This window comes from Oryzias melastigma, linkage group LG5, assembly GCF_002922805.2.
Source record: "Oryzias melastigma strain HK-1 linkage group LG5, ASM292280v2, whole genome shotgun sequence".
NCBI classification, from domain to species: Eukaryota; Metazoa; Chordata; class Actinopteri; order Beloniformes; family Adrianichthyidae; genus Oryzias; species Oryzias melastigma.
The window spans coordinates 5,912,965-5,931,346 of record NC_050516.1 but is presented as its reverse complement, the minus strand read 5'-3'; the positions used below and the strand labels follow the sequence as shown (position 1 = coordinate 5,931,346).

Sequence of the window (18,382 nt, the reverse complement as noted above, 5' to 3'; positions counted from 1 at the left end):
TTGGCCGCTCTTATTTTGAAAGCTGAAACTACGTGGCTTGATATCTGCTCTGGAAGTAAAGATTCCCGTTTCCGGCCCTGTAGCCATTTTGTCTACATCACCGTGAAAACGGTCTATTGATGGTTTAAACTACTTAGCTTAAAAATAGGGATGTCCCGATCCGATCACGTGATCAGAAATCAGGCCTGATCAAGTGTTGATGACTCGATCGAAATCCGACATTTTCCACCATTAATGATCGGATATTTCATTTATTATTATCGGCGCGTTATATTTCAAGCTTACCATTCCGGATAAATACTCCACTAGAAGTCTGCATGTCATGAACAAATCACAAAACGTTGCTGTAAAACGCAGCAGAAAACGACAGCAGTTTAAACATAATGCTAACATAAACAACTCTGGTCAAGCTAGCTAGATGTTCACAGATTCAAACGTCCAGGATCAATAACTCTTTTAAAAACACTTTAAACTGGCAACAAGTGTCTCTATTGGTTTGTTTTAACGTAAACAACAACATATAAAGGCATTTCAACAGAAAATGCGGGTTTGTGTTTAATGTTAAACTCACTGTGCTGCCGACAGACAGACGGCTGCAGCAGCAGCTGCTAACTGCTAAGTGCTAGCTCCGTGATTTAAAGTGATTTAGGACCCGAACTGTTCTTTGATATGCTTGTTTTGTTTATGTGACAAAACTTTTAAAAAAAATTAACTACTGTGGTAACAAAACCGAAAATGTGATGTCTCAAGATCTTGAAAAAAGAGTTATACAATCCTAAAAAAAAAAAAAAACCCAAAAAACTAAAAACAAACAAACAAAAAACAAATTAATGGTTTTAATGAAATCAGCTTTTCATGAACACTAATCATCAAATTCATGTCAAAGTCAAAGTCATCATTTATTTTTAAGAATTTTAAATGAGGACAGGAATCACATTTGGTTAAAAATGTTCAATAGCTCTAAAGATATTAAAGCTAAAGTCACTAAACTTTCTCACATGACTAATTATCACTTATTTAACAAGATTTTTTTTCGTAGTTCATATTTGCTCTATTTTAAATAGTTTATTAAAGCTAATTCACAGAAGTGTTCTATTGAAGTTTTTAATAATAAAAGAAGGTTAATGAAATATAAATAAGGGACAACACTAATCTGTTCATTTAATTTGTTCATATTTTAAATGTGTTACAAAAGTATCGGATCAGAACTCGTTATTGGCAAATCCTCAAAATCCGATGACTCAGAATCAGATCGGGCCCAAAAAAAACCATATCGGGACATCCCTACTTAAAGATATTCAAATATGCGCATGCCTAAAAAAGTTTCTGGGATAAAGTCTAAATGCTTACTAGAGTTTCTTAAAAATAAATCTTTGAAATTTTGACATCAAATCTGATGGAGCTGAAGGTTTGTTATTTAACGTTTGGTGTTCAAGTACTGCTGTGTGATTTTCATGGGCCATTAGGATTCATATTCACAGCTTGTGTTGTATTGATTTCCTTTAAAGTCGATGCTTTTATTGGTGCGGTAAAGAGACTCAAAGGAGCAGCAATAATGGTAGCTAAAGCAAAAGGTGATGGTTTTGATTAGACTTAGTTAAAAAGAGAGGCAATGATTAGTTTGTTTAAAATAGTGACTATAGAGACAAACACTGAACCGCTGATCTGTAACAGGAAGAGTTTGGTTCGCTTCACGGAATAATGCATTCTAAGAAAATCAATACAGATGATTAAAATAGAAATGCATCAGATGTCTCCATAAGGAAATAATGATAATAAAAAACATATGATAGTTTCTAGGACTGTCAAATGATCGCATTAATCACAATTTATTAATTACAGACATTTTAGCGCATTATCCTTTTTAATCGCTTTCATCCAATTTTTGTGTCGGATGGTTACTTCCTTGTTATGCACACCTGGAGGATTATTTCATCCCACTCATACCACGGTCATTGAAGAAAAATATAAATATTAAAACAGTAGATCAATAAATCCTTATTTAATATTTAATCATTAGAACTTCAGTTTTTTTAATCATGAGTTTAAATAGTTTTTTTTTTTTACAAAAGCGGCCTGTTTAATATGCGTTGCATTGTGTTGTCATGGTAACAGTTTCAGTGCGAGGCGCACACGAATTGCGCTCCGCTCTCACTTCTTTTTGAGAACTATGATTGGCATGAGAACTTAAAACAATGCATCATTTTACTGGAGAGGGAAAGGTCCCCTCTTAGTGCTTGTTTTTGTCCAGATGAAGAAGCTAATGTCCGCTAATATTAGCTTGGGGTGTGTGAGGGACTGCAAACCAGTGGGAGAGCGCATAAACAGATGGGTAATAGGAAGTGTGTGTGTGTGTGTGGGGGGGGGTTGATCTGCACCAACAGTCCCAGCTACAACTTAGAGGTACATTTCTGATGAACTACTGCTACACTGCAGAAACCATGACACAGAATTGTTTTGATTTTGTCCTAAAATAGCATAATCACCATTAAACAACCATTGAGAAATACATCAAAAGATGATTGGAGTGGGACTGTACTTTGACTTAAATGGTCATTTAAGTTAATGCAACATTTGGTAGTCCCTGGTTGGCTGCAAATGAGGGGTATTGTGAGGACCATGATACTTGAGGAACTTGAAGATAAAGTTATCTCATGTGACTTAATCTCTGCTAAAGATATGTTTGTGAAACCACTGCATGCTTGTGTGGGTTTCCATGTGTGTGTCCGATAGGCTTTGAGCTTGTTTGATTATGATTTATGGTTTTCATTTTTGTTTGCCTATGAAGGGAAATTGTTTGTGGGTAATCAAACCAGAAAATCCTCAAATCACATGAGCAGGCCTCTTTTGCTGTCATTGAAACTGAAAACTGAAAAGTTAATGACTTGTAAATGAAAAATGGAAAAGTTCAGAAATAGAGGAGGAAAGTTAATGAATTTTACATTTGATGTGCTCATTTGCGTTGTGTTTGATAAACTGCTGACAGGTCTTTTGTACTTTTATTTTTTATTGATTAAATGTTGTTCTTAGTTATGTGTAAAAAAAGAACCCACATGATTTCTTGAATGGAAGTCATGGACAAACCCACATCCACCAGTTCTTTGCCACTTCCAGACTGACCAGTGATCCGCAGGGCGGGCAATGTGAGTTTAAAGGGTGAAAAGAGCCAGATTTGTGTCGAGGCTGAGGATTTTTATTTACACTTTTTATTTGTGAAGCAGATTTTTGTGAATGGGTCACTTTCACTCTGGAATTAAATCCTGCTGTGTTCTTGTGTTTTCGTGTGTGTGGATGTAGGTCGAGGTCGATCAGTGGCGCCTCCTCTGGCCTGTCCACCAGCCCTCTCAGCAGTCCCAGGGTAAGTGTCTGACTGGCTTCCCACAATGCATCTGGCTGGCGGGCTCTGCTGGCATGCCTCTCATCGACAGCTCTTCATCTTCATCTCAAAGCTGTTGGACAGGGTGCTGGTCTTGAGCAGGTGTTTCAATATCTTAGTGTAGCAGTTAGATTCCACAGAGAAGAGTTTCAGGATCCGTAGTTCTGTCACAGCTGACACCGCTCTGAACCGATGATGGATGGTGGTACTCTGTTAGAAGGCAGCTCAGAGCTCAAAGAACTGTCCGCTACTCTGAGGCTTTGCACATGTTTATGCTGTGCCATTTTAGCATTATGAAGAACATCAGCGTAACCTAAACAACTCCGGTTAAAGCCTTAGTCCCAATTAGACCTGCTCAAAACATCAAGGTCTTAGACCGCTCAGTGAACCCGTAGAGAGAACATGCTCATGCACATTTTTTCTACAGGCATAGGGATATTAGATCATCAGGCTCTAGTTCAGGGGTCGGCAACCAAGGGCACGTAGAGGGAAAGACAGTGGTATGGTGGGGTGTGACAACAAAAAGCACTTGATCTGTCGTCAATTTGTGTTTTTCGGATTTGAAGAGAGTGATAATCTCTTCTCACAATAATCTTTAATACTCCTTGGCGTCACAAGGAAAGGGTCCAATCACACAGCGCTGTGCCTTTGACCCCGCCCACCTATATAAACACTGTTTTTTTTTTTTTTTCAATAAAACATAATAGTTTTGTCCATTACTTTCAGTATCAGCTTCATGGCCGGGCGATTTTAATGAATGCGCACTGTTTGAAAAAAAAGTTTGCTGTCGTAAAATTAAAGAATTGTAATAATTCCTGTGTTTTGAAACTGTTGCCGGTGAGATGAGAGCTCTAACGATATGAGTGTGTGTCTGTGGATGGAGCATGAGTGAATGGTGAATGGAAAGAGCGAAGTTTATGACTGCACACCTGTTTCTTCTTTTTTTTTGTCAGACTTTGGTGTCACTAACATTAATGAAGCTTTGTTTCCACATGTGGATCTTTTGCACCAGGACTTGGTCGGCGTTTTCTGTTGCGGCGCTTTCCCTCGGACCGCAGTGCTGGAGTTGACCCAAACGCTCCAGAAACTGTGGCTCTAGTCATTCATTCGCGCCTGTATGCATTGTTTATGCGTCTGTGTGTGAGGACAGGGCAAAGGGGTTGATTGGTTTTAGTCTTCTCTTTTTTTGTTTGTTGTTTGTTTACAATTGTAAAACATTTTGAGCTGCAACACATGAAAAGTGCCTTTAATAAATAAAGATTGATTGGTTGATTGATTGATATGTTCAGTTTGTTGAATAATAATCAAACAAGGTCAGATTATACTCAGACTTTCTTTCTGTTCTGAAATATCTCTGAAATATGAACAAGTGGAACGTTAAAGCTGATCACTGCATTTACTGGAGGTAAACACGAAGCATGATGCTGTCCAGCTGCAGAACATTTATATTACTAAAATTAGCAAACAAACAAAAAAAGTGAAAACATTTAATGCATGGAATAAAATCAAGATCACAGAATGAACTTAAATTTAGCTACTAAAACTGTCTCATAATGTAACAAAAGATGAATAATATTGAAGGATACATTTGGGTTTTTTTGTCATGGTTTTGAAATATTGATGGTATTTTGTTCTGATGTATCCAATCCTACTGCAGTTGGTATGACATAGTACACATGCAGTGCTTTTAGTTTCAAACAAACATAGTTGAAATGCTATTTCAATATCTTCTTTGTGCAATTTTCTTATGAAAGCACTTTTTAGTTAATGCCAGTATATGTTTTAAAAAGCAATTTGATTTCCTTTTTGTGAATTAAGTAATGTTTGAGACATTGAAAATGTTTTTTATGCATATTGAAGTTCACATTATAGTTGGAACAGGCTGGATAGCTCAGTTGGCTGGTGTAGGATCTGGGTTCGGTTCCCAGGGTGGCAATGAGCTCAAATCCAGTGAGGGTCCTTAGACAAGACCTTTCAGGCTGCTGCATAACTTGATCTCTCCGTGCCTTGATAATACAGGATTGTGTCAGGAAGGGCATTCACTGTAAAACTGTCTAACCAGCGGTGTGAATCAGTAAAAGCTAATTCACTGTCGAGATCCCTGGCTGGAAAGGCTGAAGGGTGAATGACAACAGAGTTTGCATTATAGTTGGTGAAGGCACAGTAGTTAAGGAGAAAATCCTACAAAATATATCCTACATATCATGTGCATCCTATCACTTAGGACTCGTCTGTTACCAACGACTAGAGTGTGGTGTAAAGACACTATACAACAGCATCACTCATACATCATCGGTGAGTGCAACTTTATGCCAAAGAATTAGGAGTGTAACGGATCACAAAACTTACGGGTCGGATAATTTTTTGGATCATTAAAAAGTAGAAAAGCAACAGGAAAAAAATAACAAGATAGAACCATAAAATTACTCTTTTGAAAAGTTTCCAATTGTGATGCACAATATTGACTATTTGCAACCGATACTAATATCCGACATTTTCCAGCCTCTTGCAGCCGATACCGATAATCAACCAATACTTTTTTTTTTTTAAATACTTAGTTGAAAAAAAATGCAAGTACAAAGTAAGAGTGCATGGCTCTTATGCATAAATGCCAAACTAGTTTTACCTGCAAATTAATTGAACATGTTACGTCCCAATTTGTCTAGGGGTCTGGGGCCTAACATAAAGGTAAATTAAAGGAAATAATGTGTAACAAAAACACAACAAATGTCTCCATAAAAAATATAGCAATTTTTATTTACAAGAACAAAACAACCAAACAATAACTAAATGTGAAGCAAAAAGGCTTCAGGGTGAACCAAGGCCAAAATAACAAACAAAACCCAACTAACTCAACCCAGGGAGCTGACCTGCAAAGAAACAGTAAAATAATGACAAACACTAACCTCCCTGGATTAACAGAAAACATTTACTAAAGAAAATGGCAGTTCACCCCAACAGCTTCACTTAACTTAACTTAACCAACACTAAACACAGAGTTGGACCCAAACAAAATACCAAAGAAACTACAAAGTGCGCACAAAGTAAAACGGGTGGAGAAGTTCACTGAGCTGCAGTGGAGACAAGTTGCAGCCCAGCTCCCTTCTCGTGGTCTGGAGGTCCACATGGTGCTTTTGAAGGCTCCCCTCCTTCAGGTTGGACCAATGGGGAGCCACACCTCCAGCACCACACCTGAAAGAAATAGACAGAAAAACACACAAAGATCCACAAAACACAAAGTTGTCCCACTCTCTGACAAAAATCACAGAACCAAAAGAAAAATACAAAACCAAATACGGCCACAGCTGTAACAAACAACAGACGGATGAGGTTAGACAGGAATCACCATGGACTATGATGTTTGCAGATGATATTGTGATTTGTAGTGAGAGCAGAGAACAGGTGGAGGTGGAGTTAGAAAGGTGGAGGTTTGCCCTGGAAAGGAGAGGAATGAAGGTTAGCCGCAGTAAGACAGAGTACATGTGTGTGAATGAGAGGAACCAGAGTGGAAGAGTGAGGTTACAGGGAGAAGAGATAAAGAAGGTGGAGGAGTTTAAGTATTTAGGGTCAACAGTACAGAGTAATGGAGAGTGTGGAAAAGAAGTGAAGAGGAGAGTGCAAGCAGGTTGGAATGGGTGGAGAAAAGTGTCAGGTGTTATGTGTGATGGAAGAGTTTCAGCACAAATGAAAGGAAAGGTGTACAAGACTGTGGTGAGACCAGCCATGTTGTTTGGACTAGAAACAGTGGGACTGAAGAAAAGACAGGAAGCAGAGCTGGAGGTAGCAGAGATGAAGATGCTGAGGTTCTCTTTGGGAGTGACCAGGATGGATAGGATCAGGAATGAATACATCAGAGGGACAGCACATGTTAGAGGTTTTGGAGATAAAGTCAGAGAGGCCAGACTGAGATGGTTTGGACATGTTCAGAGGAGAGACAGTGAATATATTGGTAGAAGGATGCTGAGTCTAGAGCTGCCAGGAAAGAGGTCTAGAGCAATGTTAAAAAATCCCCCGGCACACTAGCATCCAAAAAGGTAAACATTTTTAGTCTGTACTGATGTACAGTCTCTCCACAATCTAGTGTACATTTTTTTAATTATCAGGAAGTGTCATTGCAGGGCAGAGGTGCTGTCACTTTAACCCAGTGTTTCTCAATCTCAATTCACGTACCCCCCCCCCCACACACACACACACACACACACACCCACAAAACTTTCTGCTTCAAATATCATCGTTATCATTTCCGTACTTTCAAGACCATAAGGCACGCATAAGCGTCTGAAATTTTCTTCAAACCATGCGGCGCGCCCTATAGCGCAGTGCGCCTACTGTGTTGTTTTTTTTTTCTTTTTTTTTTGGAAGGCGGATTACATGAGAACTTTGATGTTTTATAGCCAAAGTGAGCGCCACTCACATGAAGCGAGGGAGCGCGTGTCCCTGCTTCCCCGCTTCTCCACACAAGTAGTAAATGTGGTGGTGGGGAGGGGGGGGGGCATATTTTCACGCGCCGAAAGAGGAACAGGCCACACACTCAAAGCTGAGATTTTTCTTTTCATCTACAAATAACTGCCGTTGTTTAAACTACATTTAAAACAGCGCTTGCTGTTCGGAACGTCAGGGGTCCGCAGCTCTCGGAACGCGTCCAGTACCACGTCTGGTGGTACCGGCTCGCGTCCGGCGCCGGGTTAGGGTGCAGGAGCTCTCCAGGATCTAGCGCCGGGCCGGTTTTAGCTCGGTGGTTGGAGAGCCGCCCATGATCTAGTGAGAGCATCCGGTGAGTTACATACCGCCCGCGCGGTATGGAAAGGCACGTATGAGAAAATCCGCGATTAATGCGTCGAAAAAATTGTCGGTGTCAAGCACGTGTCAGATTAACGTGTTTTTAACGCGACAAATCTGACAGCCCTACTTTCTACACATTCTTACTCGCTCATCATACGTCTGGCCGGGGGCGGGGCCTTCCGCTGTTTCTGTGACTGAGATAAAGACTGTCCCACATTTACCCGAGAGGAAGAAAAGTAGGGAACTTTTTTATGATTGTCTCCACAAACATAAACAAAATATCAGAGATCAGGAGAGCCGAGCAGGTTACCTGCCCTCCCCGCTCCCTGCAGCACCTGTCTCTCCCCCGGCATGTGGAGCGAGCAGACGCCGCTGAAGGGAGGATGTCTGTCTGTCTGCAGACAGAACCGCTGCGCTGCAACAGGAAAAAGACAGTCGTAACGGATTTGTATTATACTTCTTTATTTCCGATCAGGTCACTGAAAACAGCCCGTGCCAAAAGCTGAGTTCCTGATTGGCTGATGCGATGCAGCACCTGTCAAACTCTGTGATCTGCTGTGAAATGAAGTTGGACTTTCCAGCACTACGCAGCACACGCTCTCGTGCTTGCTTCTATAGCTGCTTTATATGAGCCCGCCCACTATGGCAGGAAAAGTAAAGGCATTGGCTAAAACTTCACAGTACTGAAGAAAGTAGAAATGATTGACATGTCCAAAGACCAATAGATCTTCAATGAACTGCTGCACTGTCTGCAGCAGCTGCTTTCGGTTTCGGTAGAGCCGTGTAAATCATAACTGTTTCTGCTTAGAATCAAACTTCGGTGACCAGCCCTAGTTTTAGCATGCCTGCGCCCTATGGTCAAGAGCACCTTATGTATTTGTTAAATACAGAAAAAGTACCAGTAAGTGAAACTGCGCCCTATAACCCAGTGCGGCCTATGGTCGCGAAAATACGGTCAGTTTTGCTCAAGTTAAACGTATATCTCTTCAAAACAGTCTACATTTATTATCATTAAAGAATGACTAAAATAATCTAAAAAAAAAATCTAAATAATCAGTTTTTAGGATTTTTTTCCTTTTTTTAATTTAAAAATCCTTCCAGATCTTTCAGAGAAAGTAAAGACGATGTTCTTTCCTGGTTTCCCTCCACAATAGTGATGGAATTCTGGCTCTTCTCAGAGATTCAGTTCTTTTGCATTATCTCTCTTAAAACAGCGGCTCTTTCAACTACCAAATGGATTTTTAGGTTGTCTTTTGCTTTATTTAATTAATTATAAACTACTATATAAGATTATACACAAAATCCATAATGTAAACATGTTTTTATTCATATAAAGTGTAAATTATGTATATGCTGTTTGTAACAATGACTCAGAGACGTTCGGATCCATCTGCAGTGTTTATTATGCAGCGATGTGATGGGAGACGGCTAGCGGTGGTCGGTTAGGCGTGGGTCCGAGCCAGCATGGACTAATTCAGATGCTGGAGCAGACGGTGGTCGGACACAGGCGAGGGTCAGGCACGTCGTAGGTTTGTCAGAGGCGAGGGCAGACGGAAGTCGGGAACAGGCAGGAGTCGAGGCAGGCGGATAGCTGGAGGGTAACAGGATCAGAGCTGGGTCGAGAACGAAGAGGCAAAATGGTACGGACACACGTTCAGAATTGGCTAGAGCCTCAGTACTACATGGTGTGCTTAGCTTGGAGCTTGGGTTAAGTACTGTGGTAAATGATGTGAGATGAGCAACAGCTGTGGGTGTACTGGACACGTGGAGTGGTAAACAGGAAGTGTTAGTATTCTGGAGACTGTGCACGTGAGGGGAAGACGGCGGGCAGCCACATGACACTGTTATTTATCCCTTCCAGATAGAATGTACAAAATCAATGAAAAAAATAACTATTAACTATTCAGTTTTAAACTCTACACGTTTTAAGCTTTTTTCTTTTTAAACACATTTGAAGTGAACAACACAAAACTCTGCAACCACAAACCAAAATACAAATGAAAGTGTACAAAACCAACAAAGACTTTTATTCACAATAACATTAAGAAAGACAAAAGAGTCTCAGCTTTCAGGACTAAATCTGGTTTCTTCTCTGTGATGATCTGCTCTGTTTTAGAGAAGATTCTCTCAGTTCTCAGGTGTCTGGACAGGTTGGTTGTGGATTTCTAATGTCTCTCATTTTCTTAACGTTTTGTGTTGTTATCTCTCTCTCTCTCTTTGGCTCTTATTCTGCTGCTCATGTAAGCCCCTCCCCCCAGCGCGCGCACTTTCTCTGTCTCTTTCTCTCAGTTTCTTTTCATTCCTCTTAAATATTTTTCCATCACAATTCTTGAGGCTTATTTAAATATTATCTCTCTCTCTCTCTGTGTGGATGTCATGGTCACTGATGGTCAACTGTTTAGTAAATAACAGAAATGGCATGATCCCCGGTCATTCCGTGCCCCCTCCTGCCATCGCATCGCGCCCCCACCATTTAAATTGCTTTAACCCAATGCATCATGGAGGATGTAGTGCATAAACTCACGCGTATTCCGGGCATACTGTCGTTTCTGAGCTTCATTCTTTTGCTCACTTTTTAAACTGTCTGACGTCGGATCCCGCTGGAAGCTGCACCGCTAAACACGAGCTTTAGCTGTTATTTTTGTTGAGAGATTGAGACTTTATGAGCCGAATCAAAACAAGGAAGTGAGGACATTAACCACTTCTGATTGGTCAGATTGATGACATGTGATCAAGCCTCCAACAATTATTGGGGGCGGGACTTTTCAAGCAAAGCTTGTGGCTGGTTTTGCGGCCAGATTGTTTGTAAGGTCATTCTGATTAAAGAGTCGTTTATAGAATCAGAGAAAAATGTCTTTTACCATCTTGCATATTCCAAACTATCCGTTGTTAAATCAGGGCCGTTTGGATGAACACAGAGCTGATAGTGCGGGTAAATGTTTAAGAAGTGTGAAAATGGGTAGACTAATTTCCCGCGGCACACAAGACCATCTCTCACGGCACACTAGTGTGCCGCGGCACACTGGTTGAAAAACACTGATCTAGAGGAAGACCAAAGAGGAGGTTTATGGATGCAGTGAATGAAGACATGAAGGTGGCTGGTGTTAGAGTGGAGGATGCTGAAGACAGGCTTAGATGGAGGAAACTGATTCGCTGTGGCGACCCCTGAAGGGAAAAGCCGAAAGGAAAAGAAGAAGAAGAAGAATCTCAAAGTTAAAAAATAACTGCTTTGTTTTAAACTGATATGCAAAATACATGGTTGCTCATAGATATGAACTTGCCACAAGACATATGCTTGGATTCTAACGGATTAGAATCAAGCACCTCTCCGCCAGAATCTGGTGTATTATAGCACTGTGTTTGGACAGGCTATTGCTGTTCCTGCCTTTTATTTTATGTCTTTGTTATATCTCAGACAGCACCGCTGTCTGCATCTACTTTGGATAAATTCAGCTACACTTTGGACTTTTTTGGGAGCTGCCAGCTCTGCCATGCGCATACGTTTGCTGTCTGTGTCAGCGCAGGGATATGTGTGTGGGTGTTTGTGTGTCGGGGTGTGTGTGTGAACGCATGCCGCAAGAGCAGCCTCCTCCCTTACAAAGTGCAGCTTGTAAAGCAGTCAGGGAGAGATGGAGAAATTCTCCATCTTCGTAAGTCACATCACACATAGCGGTGCATGCTTTGTCTGCGCTCTTGTCGGACCGCTATGCTAGTACTGTTAAGCAATACCGATAAAACTGAAACTTTTAGGTAAAGTAGACAAGTTGTAACACAAGTAAATACTGAGTGGTGAGTGAGGAAATCTTTGTGTTGCAACCTGGAAATATTAAGTTAATTTATTTTAATTAGATATTGTCCACCCCTCCTTGAACTGCCAACTTAACGTGGTGGAGGGGTTTTAGTGCTCGAATGATCTCAGGAGCTATGCCGTCGGGGGCTTCTGCCCCTGGTAGGGTCTCCCATGGCACACAAGTCCTGGGTGATGAGCCAGACAAAGAGCGGTTCAAAACCCCGTTATGAGTGTTGAGACCAGACATCTCGTTACGTCGTCCGGATTGGCGTCACCGGGGCCCCACCCTGGAGCCAGGCCTGGTGTTGGGGCTCGGAGGTGAGCGCCTGGTGGCCGGGGCTCCTCCCACAGGCCCCGGTTGGGTCCAACCCGAAGGAGCAACGTAGGATCACTCTACAGTGGGCCCACCACCTGCAGGAGAGCTCTGAAGGGGCCGATGCATTGTGGTTTGGGCGATGGCCATGCTTCAAGTGTCTCAGCAGCCCAAACCCCGGGCATGAAATTTGGCTTTTGGGACGTGGAATGTCACCTCTCTGGGAGGGAAAGAGCCTGAGCTTCTGTGAGAGGTTGAGAGATGCCGGCTAGATATAGTTGGGCTCACCTCCACACACAGCCTGGGCTCTGGAATTCAGTCCCTCATGAGAGGTTGCCAATGGTGAGAGGCGGCGGGCTGGGATGGGCTTACTCGTGAGCCCCCAGCTCAGCCGCCAAGTGTTGGAGTTCACACCGGTGGATGAAAGGGTTGTGTCCCTTCACCTTCGGGTGAGGGACAGGTCTCTGAATGTGGTTTCGGTCTATGGGCCGAACAGCAGTTCGGAGTACCCGGCCGTTGGTGTCTCTTGGCTGAGTACAGGAAAGTGCCCCAACGGGGGATTCCGTCGTCCTACTGGGGCACTTCGATGCCCACGTGGGTAATGACAGTGGCACCTGGAGGGGCGTGATTGGTAGGAATGGCCTCTCTGACCTGAACCCGAGCGGTGTTTTGTTGTTGGACTTCTGTGCATGCCATAGTTTGTCCATAATGAATACCATGTTCGAACACAAAGGTGTCCATCAATACACCTGGCATCAGGACAGCCAAGGCAGGAGATTGATGATTGACTTTGCAGTCGTTTCAGGCGATCTCCGGCCGTGTGTTTGGACACTCGGGTAAAGAGAGGGGCAGAGCTATCCACTGATCACTACCTGGTGGCGAGTTGGATTCCCTGGCGGGGTAGGAGGCCGGAAAGACTCGGCAGACCTAAACGTACTGTGAAGGTCTGCTGGGAACGTCTGATTGAGCCCTCCGTCGTGGAGGTCTTTAACTCCCACATCCGGGAAAACTTCAAGCAGGTACCGAGGGAGGTTGATGACATTAAGTCAGAGTGTACCATGTTCTCCACCTCTATTGTCTCTGCTGCTTTCCGGAGCTGCGGCCGTAAGGTCTATGGTGCCTGTTGTGACGGCAACCCCCAAACCTGGTGGTGGACACCAGAAGTAAGGGATGCCGTCAAGCTGAAGAAGGAGTCCAAATGGGCCTGGCTGGCTTGTGGGACTCCAGAGGCAGCTGACAGGTACCGACAGCGACGCTTCTGCATCACCTCAGGTCTTAAAGAGTTAATAATATGTGTGCGAGGTGTGTGTGAGTGTTGGGGTGGGGGGGGGTGGGGTCCGCGATCCATGTGTGTACCAAACTGTCGCTACTGATCCCGGATCATCGATTACTCTATGATCGATGATTATGGACTAGGGATGCAACGATACAGTTTGCTTACAGTTTGATACGTACCTCGATACGAGGGTCATGACTTGATACATATTGAACACAAAAAAAGAAAAAAACTGAAATCCTACTATTCCACAGATTATGATTTATTTTGCAAACAGAAACAACAGAATCAACAAACAACAAATCAGATTTTTTTCAAGTGCACAGCTTTTGGGTCTTATTGCAGAATCACTTTTAAATAGAACTCATGTAAACTTGTAAACATTCTAACTTGTATACAATTTAATCAAATGTGCCTCAGTCTTCGATACTTATAAGTATGAATATAATAAACTCCAACAATTTAAGCTGTGCTCTTAAAGTCTGGGATCTGGTTTGGGGACCACAGGATTTCATCTCTGCTCTTTGCAGATGATGTTGTTTTGTTGGCTCCATCAAGCCGGGACCTCCAGGATGCATTGGGGCGGTTTCCAGCTGAGTGTGAAGTGGCTGGGATGAGGGTCAGCACCGCTAAGTCTGAGGCCATGGTTCTCGACCGGAGAAAGGTAGTTTGTCCTCTCTCGGTGGGTGGAGTGCTCCTGCCTCAGGTGGAGGAGTTTAAATATCTTGGGGTCTTGTTCACGAGTGAGGGAAGATCGGACCGTGAGATCGACAGGCGGATTGGAGCGGCGTCCACTATTATGCGGTCGCTGTACCGGTCCGTTGTGGTGAAAAGAGAGCTGAGGCAGAAAGCAAAGCTCTCAATTTACCGGTTGATCTTCGTTCCAGTACTCACCTATGGTCATGAACTTTGGGTCGTGACCGAAAGAACGAGATCCCGACTACAAGCGGCTGAAATGAGTTTTCTCCGCAGGGTGGCTGGGCGCTCCCTTAGAGATAGGGTGAGGAGCTCAGTCACCCGGAGAGAGCTCGGAGTAGAGCCGCTTCTCCTCCGCATCGAGAGGAGCCAGTTGAGGTGGCTCGGGCATCTGATCCGGATGCCTCCTGGACGCCTCCCTGGTGAGGTGGTCCGGGCATGTCCCACTGGGCGGAGGCCCCGGTGAAGACCCAGGACACGCTGGAGAGACTATGTTTCTCGGCTTGCCTGGGAACGCCTCGGGGTCCCCCCAGAAGAGCTGGAGGAAGTGGCCGGGGAGAGGGAAGTCTGGGCATCTTTGCTTAGACTGCTGCCCCCGCAACCCGGTCCCGGATGAAGCGGAGGAAGATGGATGGATGGCTCTTAAAGTCCCCCTCCAATGAAAATGTTTTTTGAGTTTTTAACATGTATGTGTGGCATTTTTCTTCTGAAAGAGAAAAAAATATAATAAATATATAAGTATATCTATAAATCATTTCGTGTTTGCATTTCCGAGTATTTCTCCTTTTAAGTCGCTGTCACTCAAAGTCCCCGAGAAAAATTCAGTTTGAATTCCTGAAACTTTCATACGTCACAATAGCTAGCTAACCCGGATATAGCTCTAGAGGTCGGAGAAGATAATATAACTCCCACTTCTGTGCTGTAAAGGATTGTAATTCAGTGAAAGACCAGACTGATGTTAGCTTTCATTATTTTGTGATTGAAACTCATGTCTGCTCCCCATGCAGTGAAGCCGCGGGTTGTTTTTAAGTTGGCCTCACGTATTTAAAATGAAAATTAAAGTAAAATCCCATCAGCTGTCACAAATATGCTGTCCGTCTGTGTTTGATCCAATCAACGGAGGAACGCCAAGCAGCAGTGGGCAGCCGGGGGCGGCGGCGGGCAGCCGGTGGCAACTATGAGCAGCGGCGGGCGGCAATGGGCCGCGGCAGGCAGCCAGAGGCAACCACAAGCAGCTGTGCACTGCGACGGGCGTCCGTGAGCGCTATAAAAGATTCACCGGGTGGTTTAACCAGACACCAGAAACGCTCTCCTGATGTAACCCTTCATCTGCATCTAAAAGCGTTGCCACTGGTTGCACACATTTAGAAACTGACGCGCGATTAGACCCTTTCTGTATTCTGGCATTTCATTAGATTTCTACTTCAGGTGAATTCATCAATCAGCATGTGCTAGCATGAAATCAGTTCTGAGCTCCAGCTAGTGCTGCTGCAATGCAGCCTAAATGATCATGTTTTATTTTATTTTCATTTTTTCATGGACTTATCAAAGTCTGTGTCTCGCTAGCATGTCTCAGGCGGATGAGGGGCGGGGTTACACTGCTCAGCATCATAAGCCACGACCACACCGGGATTTTTTTTTAAAAAGAAGGCTTCTGATCAACAGGCAAAATTTCTTTTTAAGACATTTCGGATGTGGAATTTTTGTTAAAAACTAAAACCCCACTGGGAACATTTAAAGAAAATAAAAAATATTGTTTGGGGACTTTAAGTCTTGACAGCCTGCAGTACTGCACTCTTAATTTGCCACTGTGAGGGCGAGCATGTAATGAAGTTACAGAGAGATAGATCTCTGTTGCCCAGGAAGTCCAGCTGTACGTGGAAAGTTGTACTTTTTTACAAAGTCGTCTTCAATTTCTTTGCGCACTTGTTCATAAAGTAAAAAAGAAAAATGCAACACATACATGTTAAAAACTTTAAAAAGCAGGATTTTCATTGGAGGGTGGCTTTAACTGTCTCAGTCCTGAGTCAGCTTTCCAAAATTCCTTTTAGAACTTGACCTGACCTCTAGGTTTAGGATGTGGCAATCATCTGTGGGTTCTCACTGCTCTGAGCTGCCTTAAGGACACACCCCTCATCTGAAAACCACCAGCACCGCGCATGCTCTTTGGCTGCCCTCTTTCATGGAGGAGGAAGCTAAACCTGTTAGCTTTGAGCCAGGTCACCTGCTGGTACTCGGGGATGCACCGATGTGGTTCTAGTCTCCGTTTCTGAGGCCTATCCCCATCATCGTAACGGTAAAAAGCAAGAATTTAAGGCTTTAAAGAAAATCCAAATCAAACCATCAACAAATTGATCTCGGTGCATCCCTACTGTTTACGCTTCATGAGTGCTCCAGTGATGCCTCCTAATCACTTTGCTAATGGCATGTTCTGTTTTCTTTCTTTCTTGCACTCTCACCACGTCCTGCCTGCTAACCTCCAACCCATCGCTGCGCTCCTTTTCATTTGCTGCTGTGTTGTTGCTCTTTGCGTTGCTGGCATTGAACCTTGATTGGGCCCTGCTGCCCACCCCTCCTGGCTTCCTCATTGGCTGACCCCTGCTGTCATGTGTTGCACTGTATGGCCAATTGCAGCCCAGTCGGCGTTTTTTTGTTCCACCCCAGTCCCCAGACCTGTGTCAGTCCCCCAACTGCAGCCCCACCCACTCCACTGAGGTCCGCCTTAATGGGACAGGTCCCCATGTTCCCAACTCCTACCAGCCAAAGATGGGCTCCCCCCTCATGCATCCCCGGACACAGACCCTCCCTGCCAAGCCCAAAGCGTCAGAAAAGCCACTGCAGACCACCAGATCCAACCCCCTCCCCCACACAACCCAGAACCCCAGCACCCCAAAATCTGAGCCGTCCACCCCAAGCCAGCCTCTGGTGCCCTTTGTACCCAACAGTCCCCGGGTGAGGCGTCACCCTCCACTCACAGTTCCCCCCAAACTGTCCATACCCCTCTTCCCAGTGCCCCCCATGTCACCCCTTCGCCGCCCCCACCTTAACCCTGACCACAATGGCAAATCTGTCCCCTTCACACAGGTGACCCCTCACCCCTCCCCAAGAGGAAGCCCTCTCCCTACCCCAAAAGGCACACCTGTGCACACCCCTAAGGACAGCCCCGCTGGCACCCCCAGCCCAACTCCACCGCCCAGCCCGTCCATCGGGGGCATGCCCTGGAGGACGCGCCTCAACTCCATCAAAAACAGCTTCCTAGGCTCGCCGCGCTTCCACCGCAGGAAAATGCAAGGTGGGTGGGGGACAGATCCAATGTAGGAAGGGGCTTTATGCCTCTTCCTTTCCATGTGTGTGACTCTCAGGTCTTCACTGTGCTGGTGTTCCTGTAGCTCAGCAAAAATGGTCTTTATGGTCAGTTTAGGGCCTCCTGCTGGGAGCTTTGTCAGAGCAGAAGTAAGCAGGAGCAACAAGATATTAGCCTTCATTCAAAAACACAGTTTTTACATAGATTTTGGAATCAACACTTTATCTGAAATGTATTATTTCAAATGAAAAAAATAGTATGAATTTTCCAATAAACCCTTTTCCCCTGACGTCACAAAAAATTGCAAGTGTCCATAGGGACTTCCAGTCATATATTATGTTCATGGTTTAGAACAGCAAAGCTGACAGCTGAATGCAGTTTAAAGCAATTTTACGTAAAGAATAAAAATAAAAAAATGAACCCAACCGTAACAGAAATTTGTACAATATTTGTTTTCTAAATGTCCTACCTGGTTGTATTTCCCTCAGATCAAAAGTCAGTATTCCTCCTGCAGAATGCTCCACACCTGATTCCCCAAAATCCTCTGGATGATATTAAACCAGTTGTGGATTATTTCTCTCTACAACCCGGTCATAGCTAGGCTACGGTTACAAGAACTTCATTGAATGCTGCTGGTTTGATTATGAAGGTCATTCAAATGTTCTTCTCCTAATTTATTATAGCCCGCAGCAGCAGTCTACTGACTGCAAGGACCATATTGTTTTTGCATTAACATTCTATCTTTCTGCGCCTTTGAGCGAAAATTTCACCCCCGCCATATGAATAAAAAGTACTTCAAAATTTTCTCACACATAGGGAAAATTGAAAATGAATTTTTGGCATGT

General features: G+C 43.8%; 1 protein-coding gene across 2 annotated transcripts in view; it reads left to right on the top strand.

Annotated features, from left to right (window-relative positions):
• LOC112145575 (serine/threonine-protein kinase BRSK2) overlaps positions 1-18,382 on the top strand; it is a gene marked incomplete at its 3' end in the record, with an annotated part of 302,845 nt that overhangs the window by 281,423 nt on the left and 3,040 nt on the right. For both annotated transcript variants that reach the window (XM_036211820.1, XM_024270896.2), the window contains 2 exon segments: positions 3,298-3,358; positions 16,868-17,525. In XM_036211820.1, coding sequence (XP_036067713.1) covers positions 3,298-3,358; positions 16,868-17,525 — 719 coding nt within the window.